Here is an 18,554-nt window from a genome sequence, read left to right on the forward strand (position 1 = left end):
GGCCATCAGTTAAACCCTGAGCATGTGGGCGAGACTCACCAGCCAGCACCCAGGAAAGAATTCTCTGTAGTAACTCAGATCCCAACCCGTCTAACATCCCATCACAGACCACTGGGCATACTTACCTGCTGATAATCAATTGCCAAATTAATTTCCAAAATTAGGCTATTCCATCATACCATCCCCTCCATAAACTTATCAAGCTTAGTCTTAAAGCCAGATATGCCTTTTGCCCCCACTACTCCCCTTGGAAGGCTGTTCCAGAACTTCACTCCTCTAATGGTTAGAAACCTTCTTCTAATTTCAAGTCTAAACTTCCTAGTGTCCAGTTTATATCCATTTGTTCTTGTGTCCACATTGGTACTAAGCTTAAATAATTCCTCTCCCTCCCTAATATTAATCCCTCTGATATATTTATAAAGAGCAATCATATCCCCCCTCAACCTTCTTTTGGTTAGGCTAAACAAGCCAAGCTCTTTCAGTCTCCTTTCATAAAACAGGTTTTCCATTCCTCGGATCATCCTAGTAGCCCGTCTCTGAACCTGTTCCAGTTTGAATTCATCCTTCTTAAACATGGGAGACCAGAACTGCACACAGTATTCCAGATGAGGTCTCTCCAGTGCTTTATATAACGGTACTAACACCTCCTTATCTTTGCTGGAAATACCTCGCCTGATGCATTAGCTTTTTTTACGGCCATATCACATTGGCAGCTCATAGTCATCCTGTGATCAACCAATACTCGGAGGTCCTTCTCCTCCTCTGTTACTTCCAACTGATGTGTCCCCAATTTATAACTAAAATTCTTGTTATTAATCCCTAAATGCATGACCTTGCACTTTTCACTATTAAATTTCATTCTATTACTATTACTCCAGTTTACAAGAACATCCAGATCTTCCTGTATGATATCCCGGTCCTTCTCTGTGTTAGCAATACCTTCCAGCTTTGTGTCATCCGCAAACTTTATTAGCACATTCCCGCTTTTTGTGCCAAGGTCAGTGATAAAAAGGTTAAATAAAATTGGCCCCAAAACTGATCCCTGAGGAACTCCGCTAGTAACCTCCTTCCAGCCTGACAGTTCACCTTTCAGTATGACCCATTGTAGTCTCCCCTTTAACCAGTTCCTTATCCACCTTTAAATTTTCATATTTATCCCCATCTTTTCCAATTTAACTAATAATTCCCCAGGTGGAACCGTGTCAAATGCCTTACTGAAATCGAGGTAAATTAGATCCACTGCATTTCCTTTGTCTATAAAATCTGTTACTTTCTCAAAGAAGGAGATCAGGTTGGTTTGGCACGATCTACCTTTTGTGAAACCATGTTGTATTTTGTCCCAATTACCATTGACCTCAATGTCCTTAACTACCCTCTCCTTCAAAAAATTTTCCAAGACCTTACATACTACAAATGTCAAACTAACAGGCCTATAGTTACTCGGATCACTTTTTTTTCCTTTCTTAAAAATAGGAACTATGTTAGCAATTCTCCAGTCGTACGGTACAACCCCTGAGTTTACCGATTCATTAAAAATTCTTGCTAATGGGCTTGCAATTTCATGTGCCAGTTCCTTTAATATTCTTGGATGAAGATTATCTGGGCCCTCCGATTTAGTCCCATTAAGCTGTTTGAGTTTGGCTTCTACCTCGGATGTGGTAATATCTACCTTCATATCCTCATTCCCAATTGTCATCCTTCCATTATCCCTAACCTCCTCATTAGCCTTATTAAAGACTGAGGCAAAGTATTTATTTAGATATTGGGCCATGCCTAGATTATCTTTAACCTCCACTCCATCCTCAGTGTTTAGCGGTCCCACTTCTTCTTTCTTTGTTTTCTTCTTATTTATGTGGCTATAGAACCTTTTACTATTGGTTTTAATTCCCTTTGCAAGGTCCAACTCTACATGGCTTTTAGCCTTTCTCACTTCATCCCTACATGTTCTGACCTCAATAAGGTAGCTTTCCTTGCTAATCCCACCCATCTTCCATTCCCTGTAGGCTTTCTGCTTTTTCTTAATCACCTCTCTGAGATGCTTGCTCACCCAGCTTGGTCTACAACTCCTGCCTATGATTTTTTTCCCCTTTCTTGGGATGCAGGCTTCTGATAGTTTCTGCAACTTTGACTTGAAGTAATTCCAGGCCTCCTCTGCCTTTAGATCCACAAGTTCTTCAGTCCAATCCACTTGCCTAACTAATTTCCTTAATTCTTTAAAGTTAGCCCTTTTGAAATAAAAAACCCTAGTCCCAGATGTATTTTTGTTTATCCTTCCATCTAGTTTGAACTGAATTAACTCATGATCACTCGAACCAAGGTTGTCCCCTACAACCATTTCTTCTGAGGTCCTCACTACTCACCAAAACCAAATCTAAAATGGCATCCCCCCTTGTTGGCTCTTCAACTACTTGATGAAGAAATCCATCAGCTATCACATCCAGAAAAATCTGAGCCCTATTACTACTACTAGCACTTGTCCTCCAGTCTATATCTGGGAAGTTAAAGTCGCCCATGATCACACAATTCCCATTAGTGTTTACTTCATTAAAAACATTAAAGAGGTCTCTATCCATCTCCAAATCAGATCCCAGCGGTCTGTAGCACACCCCAAGCACTATCTCAGGGGAGGCTCTAGTAGCTTTCTTTCCCAATGTGATTTTTGCCCAGACAGACTCTGTCTTATCCATTCCATCCCTTCTTATTTCTTTATAGTTAACCTCATCATTGACATACAATGCTACTCCACCACCTTTGCCTTTCTGTCTTTCCTAAACAGCACATAGCCTTCAATACCTGTACTCCAATCATGACTACTATTCCACCATGTTTCTGTTATCCCTATAATATCCGGTTTCACTTCCTGCACCAGTAGCTCTAGTTCCTCCATTTTGTTTCCTAGGCTCCTCGCATTAGTGTACAGACAGCTTAATTTTTGCTGTTTGGCTTCACTGACATTCTTTATCTGGTTAGGCACAGACATTCTACCACCAGTATCACCTATTAGACTGGTATCTACACTACCCTTCCTCCTTATGTCCATTCTTCTGCTCATGGCTGTATCCTCTCTTACTTTGTTTTCTTCCCTCTCGGTGATAAATTCCAGTGTGGAGATTACCTGGACAGCTCCCAACCATCTCCCCACCATCTCCAGACAGACTCTGGTTTAACTGGAGTCTTTTGTATTACATTTAAGAAAAATGCATCAAGATATGGGGTATATTTATGTCTTGTGTGTCCCGGGTCTAAATTTCTCTCACTCCCTTTTCATGGTATTTGATGTCACTAAACTCCTCCAGATAATATTTTATTTGCATAGCTGCTAATCCATTTTCTCATTCTCTCCCTCTATTTTAAAACACATTTATCTGGGACTGAAAATCTACTCTGGCTATTGGAAAAAGCAAGAGCTGACAACTGTTAGGATATAGTAGATCCTGTAAGACAGTTGTAAATTATTGACGTTAAGTTGATTGAATTTTAATACACTGTACTTAGGGGAATTAATAAAGAGATCTATAATGTTCATCCTGCCTTGCTTTGTCCTCAGCCCTGTAATCAATCCTGTCGTGGGTGTTTTGCTCTGTGGATTTGTGATAATTGTGTGATGTGGGATGATATTAACTTGAGATTCACTGCATGTGAATAATATTTGGCCAAGATATTAACCAAATGATCATACTCTTCATTCCTATATTGTGCACATGCTAAAAGTGACTTTGTTCTGCTTTTGCTTTTTATTCAGAGTTTAAAGTTTCTGGTTAATATTATTTTCCACCCACCTCTTGCTGTCTTTAATGTGGTATAACATTCAAAGTAAAGTACAGTGATGTGCATTTGCATGGTTCTACTGCTCATATTTTGTTTAGACTGGAAATATTCATCTCTTCTACGTGAAGATTACCATTATAGTATTGAAGCAGACTTTGTGAACTATTTCTGTTAGCTGTTTTGCAGTTGGCAGATGACTGTTCTTTTGCCATTAAACACTTGGGGCCTGATTTTTCAGAGAGGTGTGTGTGTGTGTGAAGTTCATGTGTCTGCACATCAGGTGTCTCCTATGTGCATGGCTAATTTTGAAAATCTCAGCCCTGTTTTATTTCTCCTCTTCCTGTCTAAAATAATTGTGTAGCTTTTCTATGTAGTATGAAATGAGTGGCGCATTTCTCCCCTGACATGGTTGTAGGTGAATGATAGATAGGGCTCCATATCTGTCACGGATTCCATGACTTTCCGCAACCTCTGTGACATCTGCAGCTGCCGGTATGGCTGACCTTAGGGCTGGTCCCAGGGACCACCCAAGCAACAGCCGGGGTGGTGGGAGTAGCTGCAGCTCAGCGGCTCCCAGCAGCGGCCCCGGGGGTGGCCAGAGCAGCAGCGGTTGGGTGGCTCTGGGGGTAGTTGGAGAAGCTGCTGCTTGGTGGCCCCTGGCAGCTGGTGCCGCTGTCCCTGTCTCTCCCCCCTGCCCCAAGCAGCAGGCCCCTTCCGGCCCCCTAGAGCAGCATGCACCCCCCCCACCTAAGATTTAATCAGGGGTATTTATAGTACAAGCCCTGGATAGGGCATGGACCGTGAATTTTTGTTTATTGCTCATGACCTGAACATGACTTTTACTAAAAATACCCATGACTAAATCATAGCCTTAGTGATAGATGAATTGACCCCTTATAGAGCAGTTTACGTTTATATACTTAGATTAGGGATTCTTGGGATACATGGGTCCTTTAGGACCTCAAAAGGCCATGGCACTCCCTGTCCTAGTTTCATCTCTAAGGGTATGTCCATACTGTGAGCTGGAGGTGCAAGTCCCACTCGAGAAGATATACTCGCCCTAGCGCTCATCACACTAGCGTGCTAACAAGAGAGCGTAGCTGCAGCAGCAGAGCAGGTTAGCTGCACTGAACACGCATGCAGGGTCCTGGATGGGTACATGATGGGGGCGGCTAGCTCCTCCCATAGCTCGCGCTGCTGTGGCTACATTCTATTTTTAGCGCATGTGAGTGTGTCTGCTTGAGCACCCCCCGCCCCCAGCCCCCAGCTCGAAGTGTAGATGTCCTAAGAGAATATATAGCTGAACTGAACATCAGAGGGATTAGTATCAGGGAGGGAGAGGAATTATTTAAGCATAGTACCAATGTGTACACAAGAACAAATGGATATAAACTGGACACTAGGAAGTTTAGACTTGAAATTAGACGAAGGTTTCTAACCATTAGAGGAGTGAAGTTCTGGAACAGCCTTCCAAGGGGAGTAGTGGGGGCAAAAGGCATACCTGGCTTTAAGACTAAGCTTGATAAGTTTATGGAGGGGATGGTATGATGGGATAGCCTAATTTTGGCAATTAATTTAGCAATTGATCATTGGTTATCAGCAGGTAAGTATGTCCAGTGGTCTGTGATGGGATGTTAGATGGGTTGGGATCTGAGTTACTACAGAGAATTCTTTCCTGGGTGCTGGCTGGTGAGTCTCGCCCACATGCTCAGGGTTTAACTGATGGCCATATTTGGGGTCGGGAAGGAATTTTCCTCCAGGGCAGATTGGCAGAGGCCCTGGAGGTTTTTCGCCTTCCTCTGCAGCATGGGGCACGGGTCACTTTCTGGAGGATTCTCTGCAGCTTGAGGTCTTCAAACCACAATTTGAGGACTTCAGTAACTCAGACATAGGTTAGGGGTTTGTTATAGAAGTGGATGGATGAGATTCTGTGGCCTGCATTGTGCAGGAGGTCAGACTAGATGATCATAATGGTCCCTTCTGACCGTAAAGTCTATGAGTCTGAGTCTATGAACAGCAGTGCTAGATGGAGCCAAAGAACTGGAGATGAATGAAGAGGTCTTGGTCTTAGGAAATATGTGAAGTTAAATTCCAATTGCAGATACTAACCTGGTCTCTTTGGACCAGTGAGTTCTTACCTCGGGTCTCTGAAGCTGAAGGGAAAGTAGCTTAAATCAGTCAGCTGAGACTTGTGTCATGGAGATTGAAAATGGACAGGTCTTTTCTTGAGGAAGGAAAGAAGGAAACTACACATGGTAACCAGAGGGCTGTGGGTTGTTTTATGTAGCTGGGTTATGCACTCTAGATTAGTGGTTCCCCATGTTTTATATTGGTGACCCTTTTCACACAGCAAGCCTCTGAGTGCGACCCCCTTTATAAATTAAAACACTTCTTTTTATATTTAACACTATTATAAATGCTGGAGGTGAAGTGGGGCTGGGGGGGAGGCTGACAGCTCGTGATCCCCTGAGGTATTATGACCCCCAGTTTGAGAACCTCTGCTCTTTCTTCCTTGTTTGGTTGGCCAGCCCAAAACCTGAGAGTGGCTTATTGGTTCAGGACATCGCTTAACTTTTTTACTCTTGTTGAATCATAATAATAAATGTGAAGTCTCTCCAAAAGAGAAGTTAACTTTGCTTTCTTAAGTGCTGCGGTATGTCCCCTCAAAAACACGGCTGCTGTCACCTTAAAAATCCAAGCTGTCCATCAGTTACAGTAGAAAAGCCTAGGCTCAATTAATTCCACAGTGTGGAGCATCCGGTGTATGCAGAATTACTTAGAAATTTTCACCCACCACAGCAATCAATGGATGACCATCCCATAGTGGTTTTTCTCCAGCTCATGTGGGTTGGTCATTCAGTCACCCGGACTCTCGCCTTTATTCTTTTTCTTAGAAGCAGCAATCTTAAGATCTCTTTATGTATAAGTACAAAACCCTGCATTGATTTCCAGCTTTTTTAACAGGAATTTAATGCACACTTTGTTTCTTTGGCTTATTTACAATCATCCCCATCTGTTAGTGTGGCACTATGCCCACTCACAATATGGTGTACTGCTTTCAACTAGGTACAGGTGCCAACCAAAGATTGGTTTCCTTTTCTGACAGAAGATCTTAGTGGGAAGCAATGCAATGTTAAGGGAATGTGCTTCATTAAATTGATTACCTTGGTTGGTATGTGTGTATCTTATAATAATTAGCGCTTATACTTTACAATGTTTTACATTTTCAGAATGCTGTTCAACAGTTAATTGACGGCATTGCTAAGTGCCTTTCTTCTGGATCATTTTTCCAGCCTAGCTCACTACTGACACTTCTGCATGAAGAATAAAAATTATTGACCCAAGGAAAAACACAAGAAAATATATATTTAAATCTTACAGTAAAGTACTGTCCTTTTGAAAGCGCAAAAGGGAATAAAGGGACTGGAATTACATTTATAAAGGAGAGGAGCTTGATTTTTATTTCTCTTTTCATGCTGAGCACTTTCAACATCTAGGAGTGCTTGTACTTAACCAGAATTATGCTGAGATTATTCTGGCTTCTGAGAATCAAGGTGTGCCCAAGAAGTAGTCTCTGCTTCTTGTGTATATAAGAGAGCAAAAAAGAAAAAAAGTAACAACAAATGTAAAATAGGTGTGACGTTAGCATCTGTCTGGGACTATGGCAATTCAAGCTGGAAACTTGAGCTGGTTTTCCCTTGGCCTCTGGCATTACAACACAATAGGAGCACGCATCCATGCTCAGGAGAAACATGAGCTTTATCTTACTTCATGTGGAAATTTTGCCCCCATATGTATATGATGAGGATAGAAGAATGGAGAAAAATAATCTTGTTCCAGTGTGGCTATCAATTTGAAAACTTTCTTTGTAGTAGTAGATACTCAAACATGAAATTACTCATCTTGAGGCTTTTAGTTTTGCATTTGTTTCATATTAATCATATTACAATAGCATTCGGAGGGCCCAGGATTTGGGCCATTTTATGTGAGAAGTTCTGTTTACATGTAGAAAGAGAGAGCCCCTGTCCCAAAGAGCTTAATTTAAAGTGGAAACCTGGACAAAGAGTGGGAGAAAGGAAGCGTTATACCCCCATTTTACATATAGGAAATCAAGGCACACAGAGATCAAGGGTCACAACGGGAGTCTGTGGCAGAGCTGGGAGCTTTGAACTCAATATCCTGAGTCCTAGTCAAATGCCTTAATCATAAGATCATCCTTCCTCTCAAGTAAGCAGAGTTGTTCAGTTTCCTAAGTCTATATTTCCATGCTGGACTGGAATAACCCTTCAGTGGGGTACATACTAAGCCAAATGCATCCCTGGGTTCCGTCATCCAAAACCTTCAGCATAGTTACCCCAAAGATGAATTTGGCTTGTTTTTATGTTTGCTTGTATACTATCTGTATTTCAAATAAAGTCCTTTCTGTTTGGCTGAGACTATCCGGGTGGTGTCAGGGAGCAGGGTCTGCAGCAGAAGCAGTCTACTGGCAACCCAGCAAGTACAGCTGGCCTGCAGCAGGCTACTTGATTGACGACACCATATGATTGGTCAGGAAGGGCGGCTGACTTTTAAGCCCAGCAGCAGCTCTCTGCCCTCAGTGCATATCATGCCTGCTGTTGCACTTGCTCCTGTTCCAGTTCCTGCTCTTGCTCTGCTCTGCTCCAGCCCTGGTTCCCATTTGGCTCCTACCTCTCCAGAACTGATCCTCTGCCCTCGCTTATGACTCTGGTTGACCTTCAGTCTCTGGCATTCGGCTCCTGTCCACCTCTGACTTACGACTCTGATTACACTTTGGCATTTGGCTACTGATTCTTGACTCATTCCTGGACTTTGCCCACCTTGGACCCAGCTGTAATCAGTAGACTGAATTTTCCCTTTAACCATTAGGCCATACCGCCCATGGCCCAGTCTCTAACAGTTGGAGCAGCCTCCCAAAATAACAAGGCTAGGAGTCCATCTCGCTGACATAGATCTCACCCAGGCTAGTCCTTCATTAGCAGAGTTGGTAGGAGCTCTATGAAACTTGCAGGAGCAGGGGGCATCAGCAGGTGCCCCAATTCCAGCCCTCTGGAAACTGAAGATCCTGCTGCCAGAAAAATTTGGCTGTGATCGCAGCCAATTCTGAGCCTTCCTGAACCAGTGCTGGCTCCTGTTCTTATGTCCTCTTTGTTCCCTACCGACCAGGCTTGGGTTGAGCTTATTAGTTGATTGACTGGGGAAGTCTTGGCTTAGGCATCTGCCATTTTGGAACAGTCCTGCCCTCCTGGGCCAGTTGGAGGGGTTTATTCAAGCAGTGTTTGTGATCTTTGCTGACCCTCACTGCTCTTGAACTGCCAAGGCTAAACTTCAAGTGCTGCGGTAGGGGTGTTGATTTGTGGCCAAATACATAGCCAGATTCCACCATCTGTCCATGGATGCTGAATGGAACGAGGCAGCACAGCGCCACCATTTCTGGCTAGGATTGAACAAAGCTGCTGAAGATGAACTGGTGTGGTTCAAAGCGCCATCTAGTCTAGACATCCTGAATAATTTGTGCATTCAAATTGACAACCAGCTGACCAAGCTGTGCCATGAGCCTGGTTAAGCCCTCTGAACCCTGCCAACACGCTGGACTCTTGACTCTTCAACTGTGCAGTTCGCTCCAGAACCCAGGTGGTTTGACCAGGTCTGCCCACGTCTACCTTTTCTAGAGAAGCACAGACGCAGAGTGTCAGGGCTGTTCTTATGTTGCAGATACTTCACAGTGTTATGTCCAGCAAAGATCATGCTGGTCATTGGGTCAGGAAGATGCCAGGCCCCAGCCTCGATAAAGTAACCTGTGGTGGTCCACTCTCATCCCTCCTTTGGAAATTCTTGGCTCCCATGTGCCATTGTTGGGACAACAGCAATCATGATTCAGCGTCTGACATCCCTCCGACTGCCACCGCAGATCCAGTTTTCTGAGAGTCCCAAGATCCACCTGGAAGCCCTAGTTGATTTTGGGGGCCTTGGACAATTTTCTGTGCTGGGACTTTAAGGCCCAAGTGATTCCTACTCTGTGCAAGAACTTTCTGGATCTCGTGGAAACCATTGATGCTTTGCTCCTGTCCTTGGGCCCAGTAATTCTCCAAACCATTCTCCTAACAGTTGTTTCTCTCCATGGGCATTGGGGAAATACTCTAGTGTGAATTAATTTGGGCCCCTGCTCTGTGGTCATCTTGGTCTGCCCTAGCTATCTGCACATGACCCCAACATCCACTGGCAGAAAGGGATGATATGTTTCTACTTGCAGTATTTCCCACAACCCTGTTTCCCAGAAGCCAGTAAGAGGACTAGTACTCTCTGCAGCTTGTGCCATGAGCTGGGAAATCCCTACTCTGCATAAGCAAGCTCACAGCAGTGAAACACGCCAGGCCTGCCACAGACCAGTCTGCTGCTGTCATGATACTGCTAAAATACTATGACCTCACTGATGTATTCAACAAAGGAAACATGGATGCCCTAGCCCCACACTGGAGATATGACTGTCGGTCAACCTCCAGCCCAGAGCTGAGACTCCCTTCCACTGTATATATGCCCTCTCTGAACTGGAACTGCAGGCTCTCTGCACATATCTGCAGGAGAACCTGCAGAAGGAGTTCATCCATCCATCCACATTCCAGGCCGGGGCTCCAATCTTCTTTGTTAAGAAGGAGGATGGGTCCTTGCAGCCCTGCATTGATTACTGGACACTCACAAGGTGACCGTTGGGAACTGCTGTCCACTCCCTCCCATTCATGAGCTCCTAGACCATCTGTGCCTCGTTTGACTTTTTATGAAGTGAGATCTGTGTGGGTCCTAGAACCTGGTATGTCTGTGAGAGGGAGATGAATGGAAGACTGCCTTCTGCACTCGGTATGGCCACTTCTAGTACCGTGTCATGCCAGTTGCCCTGTGCATCCCTCAGTGACCTTCCAGCATTTTATTCATGACATCTTCTGGGACATACCGGATCAGTTTGTCATTTACTGATATCATCCTTTTTTTTAGGATCAGGTACGTCATGACCAGCACATGCAAAGTGTCTTGAAAAAGCTTTGCCTGAATCATCTGTATGCCAAGCTGGAAAAATGCCAGTTTGACCAGAACACAGTGGAGTTTCTGGACTGTCATCTCCCATAATGAACTGGCTATGGATCCATGTAAGGTGGCAGCCATCACAGACTGGGCAGTACTAAAAGAAGTCTGCAGAATACAACGTTTTCTGGGCTTTGTCAATTTCTATAGGAGATTTATCAAGGGGTTCTCTGGTGTGGGTGCCCCAGTACCGACTTCCATGTTAGGGAGCATTGTTTATCTCCAGAACCACAGACTGCATTTGATGGCCTAAAGCAGAGATTCGTCTCAGCCCCCATCTTGATCACTTAAATCCAGACAGACCATTTGCAGTGGAGGTAGATGCTTTAAGCTTTGTACTGGGACCAGCTCTCACTGATGGCTAGCTTCATCCTTGTGCCTTCCATTCATGCAGATTTAATCCACCAGGGCAGATTTATGACATTTTAGACAGTTATTGAAAATTAAAGTGGCTTTTGAGGAGTGGTGTCATCTCCTGGAAGGTGCTAAATTCTCAGTCCAAGTTCTTACTGATAGGAACTTGGAATTCCTAAAGACAGGTTGGCCCTTGAACCAAGAGCAGGCCTAGTGGTCTCTCTTCTCTACCCTTTGATTTCATGGTCATCACCTGCACCAGAACAAGGAATGGGAAGGTGCACACATTATTTAGAAAGGACAAGTGTTACGAGCCTGGCATGGAAACCCCATCCATGATCCTCAGACCTTAAAATTTTATTGTGGAGTGTGGTGCTGGCAGTCTGATTCCCTCCATCGGGTCCATTTGAATCATTTGCTATTCAAATCCATTGGGCCCTAGAAGATACCAGCCATCAGACTGACTTGGCGTTCACCCGCCACAGTGGGATCCTCTACCACAAGGAAAGCATCTGTGTGCCTGAGGGGCCAGCCAGGCTCCATGTCCTAAGATTCTGCCATGACGCTCCTCTGGCAGGCCACTTTGGCCAATTTAAGACCCAGGACCTGGTGTCTAGAAGCTTATGGTGGCTAGCCTGGCATGCTTCTGTAGCAACTTACGTGAGGTCCTGTGATCTCTGTGCCTGGACGAAGACCCTTGTGTCAGACCACTGTCTCTCCTGGAGCCTTTGCCCACCCCATCTCATCCCTGGACTTTCTTGTGGAACTGCTGCCCTTCATTGGACACACTACAATTCTAGTGGTAGGGGATCTTCTTATGAAGATGCTGCATTTTGTACCACATTTGGGGCTTCCACACCGCCTGAGACAAGCCTTCCTTTTTGAAGAAAATATCTTTTGCCTTTGTGGGTTACCAACAAGCATAATTTCTGATTGGGGATCCCAGTTTTTCTCATTTTTGGCAGAAATTTTGGCAGGTGCCTTCCAAGAATTGACACCTGTACCTGTACCTTGACTGCTTACCACCCAAAAACCAACGGTCAGACGGAACAGATCATTCGGTTTCTGGAGTAGCACCTACACTGCTTTCTTAATTATTGTTGCTTATCTTTCACAGGAATTCACCTACAACAGTGCCACGCGCATCTCCACCCAACAGTGTCCCTTGTTTTGCTAAGCATAGATTCCACTTTTGCTTCCCCCCCAAGATCTCCACCAAGTCCCCAGTGCCTGCTATTTCTGACCTTACTGCTTGCATCCATCAGGTGCACCAAAAGCTTAAACGCTGGCTAGAAGAAGCTAAGGCAGCCTACCAACTATATGCCAGTCTGCACTGTCAGTCAGCCCCTAGCTTCTCAGTAGGGCATAAGGTCTGGCTCTCTGCCCAGAATTTTAGATCTACTCACTCGTCTATGAAGCTGGACCACCAGTACTTGAGAGCCCTTTCAGATTATGGAACAGATTAATCCAGTAACCTTGAGGCTACAGCTATCGGAATCCTTTCAAGGACTGTCCCATATTCCATATCTCCCTGTTAAAGCCACATACTGCAAATCCCTTTCACAGCCCCACCCCACTGATAACCAGTGAAGAGTAGGAACAATACACGGTATGGCAAATTTTGGATGGTCACTGACTGTGGTGAAGGCTTCAGTAATTAATTGACTGAGAGGGATATGGCTCAGATGAATGCTTGTGGGAATCTGGGGAACACATCCATGACCCTGACCTGCATGCTTTTCACTGCGCCTGATTGAAGAAAACAGGCCCCGAGGCCCACAGGAGTTACACTTGGGGGGAAGGGGACAGGGGCTATTGTCAGGAAACAGGGCCTGCAGCAGAGTCAGGCTCCTGAGACCCCAATAAGCAAAGCTGGCCTGCAGCAGGCTACCTGATTGATTGCATCACCTGATTGGTCAGGAAGGGCAGCTGGCTGGCTTTTGAACCCAGCAACATTAGCTCTCCGGCTGCTCAGTGCATATCAAGCCTGCAGCTGCGTTTGCCCTCGTTCCATCCTTGCTCCTGCTTTGTTCCAGCCACGGTTCCTCTTCTGCTCCTGCCTCTCTGGTACTGATCCTTGGCTCTGCCCCTGGTTTATGACTCTGGTTGACCTGCCAACTCTGGCATTAGACTCCTGTTTCTGTTACTGACCCTTGGCTTGTTCCTGGACTCTGCCCACCCTGGACCCAGCTCTAACGGGTAGGCTGAACTCTTGCTTTAACCACTAGACAAGACTGCCCACAGCCCAGTCTTTAACAGGTGGAAATAAAAATGCATTGCCCCTTTTCAAAAAGCATATGCAGTAACCTCAGGGTATCCTGATCACCATTCTCTCTTACATCCCCCTCCTTTCCCAAACTGGAAGGGAGAAGAAAATGCTGCAATGTTCAAGGGTATGGATGTGTGAGCTCTTGCTAATAGCATAAGGTTTCTCTTGCTACACCAGAGGTGGGCAAACTATGGCCCGCGGGCCACATGCAGCCCATGGGCCCCTGAGGTCCTGGCCCGGGAGGCTCTCCCCTGGCCCCTCCCCCACCCCCATCCCCTCAGCTCACTGTGCTGCTGGCGCAATGCTCTGGAAAGCGGGGCTGCAAGCTCTTGCCTGGCAGCGTAGCTGCAGAGCCGTAGCCTGACCCGGTGCTCTGTGCTGTGCGGTGGAATGGCCGCTCCAGCCATGCGGCATGGCTGCCTGTCCTGGCGCTCTGGGTGGTGCGGCTGTAGCGCCACCAGCCAGCGATGCTCCAGGCAGCACGATAAGGGGGCAGGGAGCGGGGGGGTTGGATAGAGGGCAGGAGAGTTTGGGGTGGTGGTCGGCGGCTGGGGGTGTGGATAAGGGGTCAGGGCAGTCAGAGGGCAGGGAATGGGGGTAGGCGTCCCGGGGGGCAGTCAGGAATGAGAGGAGCAGTTGGATGGGGTGGCAGGGGGTAGGCAGGGGTGGGAGGGTCAGTGGATAAGGAGGGATGGATGGGGCAGGGGCCCTGGGGGGGCCATCAGGGAACAGGGGGGGTTGGATGGGGCAAGAGTCCCGGGGCAGCTGTCAGGGTGAGAAGCAGGGGGGCTCAGATTGGAGGCCAGGCCATGCTATGCCTGCCTGAGGAGGCACAGTCTCCCCTAACTGGCCCTCCATACAATTTCGGAAACCCGATGGGGCCCTCAGGCCAAAAAGTTTGCCCGCCCTGTCCTACACAGTCCGTGCTCTACCAGGGTTTGTGTTAATAAAGATCTTCGGGTATCTCATGCATGAAAGGTGCCATAGGTGCTAAATATTATACTACTTATTTATTATTTTAAGATAATTGCTATCCTATTCTAGCATACTGCTTCTGATATTAATTTCACCAAAACAGTCACCAAAACTAGGTCTGTTTAAAAATCCCAAGTACCCCGAAAACATCTCCCTTTCCCCCAAAAGCCTGATCCAATTGTCGGACAAAAATATTCTAAAGACAGAATATGGCAGTGGAACATTAAATCATAAACATTGATTTGTTCTAGGTAGTCTCAGAAATCTATGTCCCTGGATTGTTATGAGCAATCATGTGATTGGTTATGCCATACAGAATCAGTTGTACTTCTCTGAAGTCCAAACATAGTGAATACATAAGTGTCTTGAAACAGTTGGGCATGTTGTGATGTAGATATTGGAAATGCCTGTTACGTTGCCCTGAAAGCATCAGCTGTCAAGCAATATGCTGCTTCTGAGGGCTTCTGTCCACAGTAGTATCTGCTGGTAACCCTCTGTCTTCCCACTGACCCTGAAGTTCTCATGTTACTATAATCTGTGCTTCCTGACCTTAATTGCTGCACTACTGGCCCTCCACTTAAACACTGGAGTTGCTGAGTTCTATGACATTCAGGCCTGGTCTACACAAGGGGGGGATCAATCTAAGTTACACAACTTCAGCTATGTGAATAACATAGCTGAAGTCGACGTACTTAGAGCTACTTACCGTGGTGTCTTCGCTGCAGTTAGTCGACAGCTGACGCTCCCGCATCGACTCTGCCTGTGCCTCTCTCCCTAGTGGAGTACTGGAGGTGACGGGAGAGTGCTTGGCAGTCGATTTATTGTGTCTAGACTAGACGTGATAAATTGACCCCCGCTGGATCGATTGCTGCCTGTTGATCCAGCGGGTAATGTAGACAAGCCTTCGGTTACAATGTTAGTTACTCCTGGGGAATTCTGTGCCACTGCACGCGCATAGAATTCATGTTCCCTGCAGATTTCTTTGCTTCCATGCAGAAAAATGACTTTCTGATGGGGAAGCAAAGGGAGGCTGCAAGAGTGGTCACGGTCATGCGCCCCTCCCCAGCAGCATGGGCACGTTGTTTCGGGTGCCTTGGAGCAGCTGGTGGAGAGGTAAATCGCTGCCAGGGGTTGGGGAGGGAGGAGTGGGGCTGGGGACACCCCAGCTGGCTGCTCCTACCTTTTGCTGGGCTCAGCATGACAGGACTTCCTCTTCCCCTCCAAGGAGCAGCTGGGCCCAGGTCAGACCCACCCCCAGAAACCTCCCCTGGCTGCCAGAAACTCCAAACTCCATCTTGCTTCCTGCCCCCATCACTCCTCAGCCATGGAGAGAGGGGTCACTGTACAGGAAGCTGTTCCCCTGTGCATCCAGCTTCCTACATACCCAACCCCCCATCAAGCCTCATCTCCTGCACCCAGACCGTCCCTGCACTCGAACCACCACCCTGATGACTCTCATCCCCCCACCAGGCGAGCCCCCTGCAACCAAACCCCTTCCCTGCTGAGCCCCAGCCCTGGGTCCTGGAACTGGGGATGCTGCCTCACCCCCGGCTTGAAGTAGTTTGCATCATATAGAGGGTTTACAGTTTGGTTCAATGGCTCTCAGCACCTCCACTATACAAATTGTTCCAGCACTCCTCGCCCCAACCACGTTCACCTGCAGAGTCCCATTGCCCCAGCACCTGGAATGCCCCCCTCCCACCCAACAAACCCCTGTGCATCCTGATCCGCATCTGGGCCCTCTGACTGAGCCACCCACACCCAGATTGCCCCAACAGAACCCTCTTGCCCCACACCTGGATCACCCCACACTAAGCCCCTCCACAATTAGATCCTGCTGGACTGAGCCTGCCTGCCCTGCAGCCTCACTGCCGTGTCTGTGTCCCGGTAGGGAGGGGCTGCAGTGTGATCTCCCACCTCCATGCAGCCAGTGATCTTTGCTCCTCACTGCCATGCTAGAGCCTCCACATTTATTCATTGACAAAATTTGCAGAATTTTAAAATATTGTGTGCAGAATTTTTATTTTTTGGTGTGAAATTCCCTCATGAGTAGTTAATGGAGTATCCTGATGTATTACTTAAACAAATCAGCCTTGCAAGTGCTTTTAACCCAGTGCACCTTTCAGATTAAGCAGCAGTTAAAATATGACTCACGTGGATGATACCTCACATAGAATAATTAGGAGGAATTTTACTTTCTTATTCTCTGATAGCCTGGGAGAGTGGCCAATAATAACAGACCTATAGCCGGGAATGATACACTTGTGTCTACGGAGTGGGGATTAGTCTTTGAAGATAATGTATTGTGGAAACCTGTGTGGAGCCTCTGCCACACTAGAATTGGAGAGACTAGAATGTCTACCAAACAGGAAGATATCTAATGTGTCTATGGTGCATTAAATAGCTACTGCCAAGGGACTAATGCAAGTATATTGCTATTGGTACCTTCGAGTCTTAAAAGGTGAATCTCTCGCTTGGCATGAGAGAGAAGATTTAAAGAGAAAATGAATAGTGTTGTGTTTTATAAAGTAAAATTTCTAGTGTTAATTTAGGTTAATGTACCATTTTATATCATATTTTACATTGACAGATAAGGAAGGGAACCATTTTTCTATGCTCTGGGTACTGGCGAGTGTTCTTCTTGGTGCAATAGCCATGCTGTGCAAAGAACAAGGAATTACAGTACTGGTAAGGTCTCTTCGTAACCCACTAAATTCTGTCCTGAGCATCCATAAGCTACTACTGCACACATGCTGCTGCAGATCTTCTCCACATCTGTGAACAACTTAGACTGTGCTTCTGCACTAGTTAGTCTGTTAAGAAAATTGGCCTATGAATGTTAAACATTGGCCAGGCTCTGTGCCCAGTGCTTCTAATGTGATTCCTTTGTGCTTCTTTGTGTCTCTGAGAGTAGCTTGCATGTACCTATAGGAGTCTCTGCTTGCCTGCTTTGTAGATATTATAATACCAGTTTTAGTTTGTGCCACATTGGATGCCTGTGTTCTTGCATGTCTGACTGTCCTCTTGGGCCCATGATGCCAGCAAATCTACAAAGGGATTGTTCATAGACTAAATGAACAAGACTGATAAATGGCTGATCAAGATGTTTTCGTGTGCCCCACATCCCTTCTTTTTTTTTAAAAAGAACTGTTGACACTGCCTAGTTAGTAGCTGTTCTGCTTATCGCTTTTATTAATTCTCTTCCTTATTTTAAGCACGTATCTAAATAGGAGCCTTCTTTTTTTGAGTTGATGCGCTTCTGTATCTTTTTACTCACCTGAGGTTGTCCTGTTTGTGATGACCCTATCGCTTCAACAGTAGCCTACTGAGATGCCAAAATTAGGGTGTATTTCCACAGCTGGAGAATGGCTTCAGCTAGAACTGGGAGGGATGGAGTAGTACAGCAGCAGCAGTAGTAGTAGAACAGAGGAATATTTAAGGAATGAAGAACCTTATTCATATTATTTTTGGTATAAAGACGAGAAAACAAATGACAGAAAACATACCCTGGAGCGTAAGCAGAATTGTTTTTAAATAGACTATCTTTCAAAGGCATGTGTGGGAGACACAGAAGTGGCTCTCTAACTTAAGGTGTGCTGTGATTGTTTCTCATAGTAGCATGACAATAATGTTTGAGTAGCAGCCTCAGCTTTTATTTTCTGGCCGTCTTTATTGGATGTTACATTGTTAGGATGATTATATTCATCCTCAAGCTCCGGGATAAGGGTTTCACAGTAAGAGAAGCACAGGCCAAAGGGAGCAAAAACAAGGGTAAAGAAGAGCCATAGAAGCCATACACAAAAATGAATAGTGCCTCATGCTGAAATGCCCCTTTCCAACTGGATCCCTGCCTCCTTCTCTTCCTCAATAAGCCAACCACGTATACTGCCTGCTGGCCTCCTTGCATGGAGTCGCTCTGAGGTTCATGCCAGTTTCCCTCTGATTCCTGTGGCTGACAGAGACTGATTTGGTCTTTGCCTCTTAATGAATAGAAACCCTTACCCTCACCTAGCAATGTGCTTGTGCTAGTTCCTCGTAGCCCTTAAGACACTAGATCATCTCCAAAGATAATATTAGGATGCTAGCTACATAT

The 18,554-nt window shown here is 45.9% G+C and overlaps 1 protein-coding gene across 2 annotated transcripts in view; it reads left to right on the forward strand.

The window, feature by feature from the left end:
* The window catches only part of TMTC4 (transmembrane O-mannosyltransferase targeting cadherins 4), an 82,249-nt gene that overhangs the window by 20,500 nt on the left and 43,195 nt on the right, over positions 1-18,554 (forward strand). For both annotated transcript variants that reach the window (XM_045008753.1, XM_045008761.1), the window contains exon 6: positions 17,052-17,149. In XM_045008753.1, coding sequence (XP_044864688.1) covers positions 17,052-17,149 — 98 coding nt within the window. The remainder of the gene's footprint in view (positions 1-17,051; positions 17,150-18,554) is intronic.

Source organism: Mauremys mutica, chromosome 1, assembly GCF_020497125.1.
Source record: "Mauremys mutica isolate MM-2020 ecotype Southern chromosome 1, ASM2049712v1, whole genome shotgun sequence".
NCBI classification, from domain to species: domain Eukaryota; kingdom Metazoa; phylum Chordata; order Testudines; family Geoemydidae; genus Mauremys; species Mauremys mutica.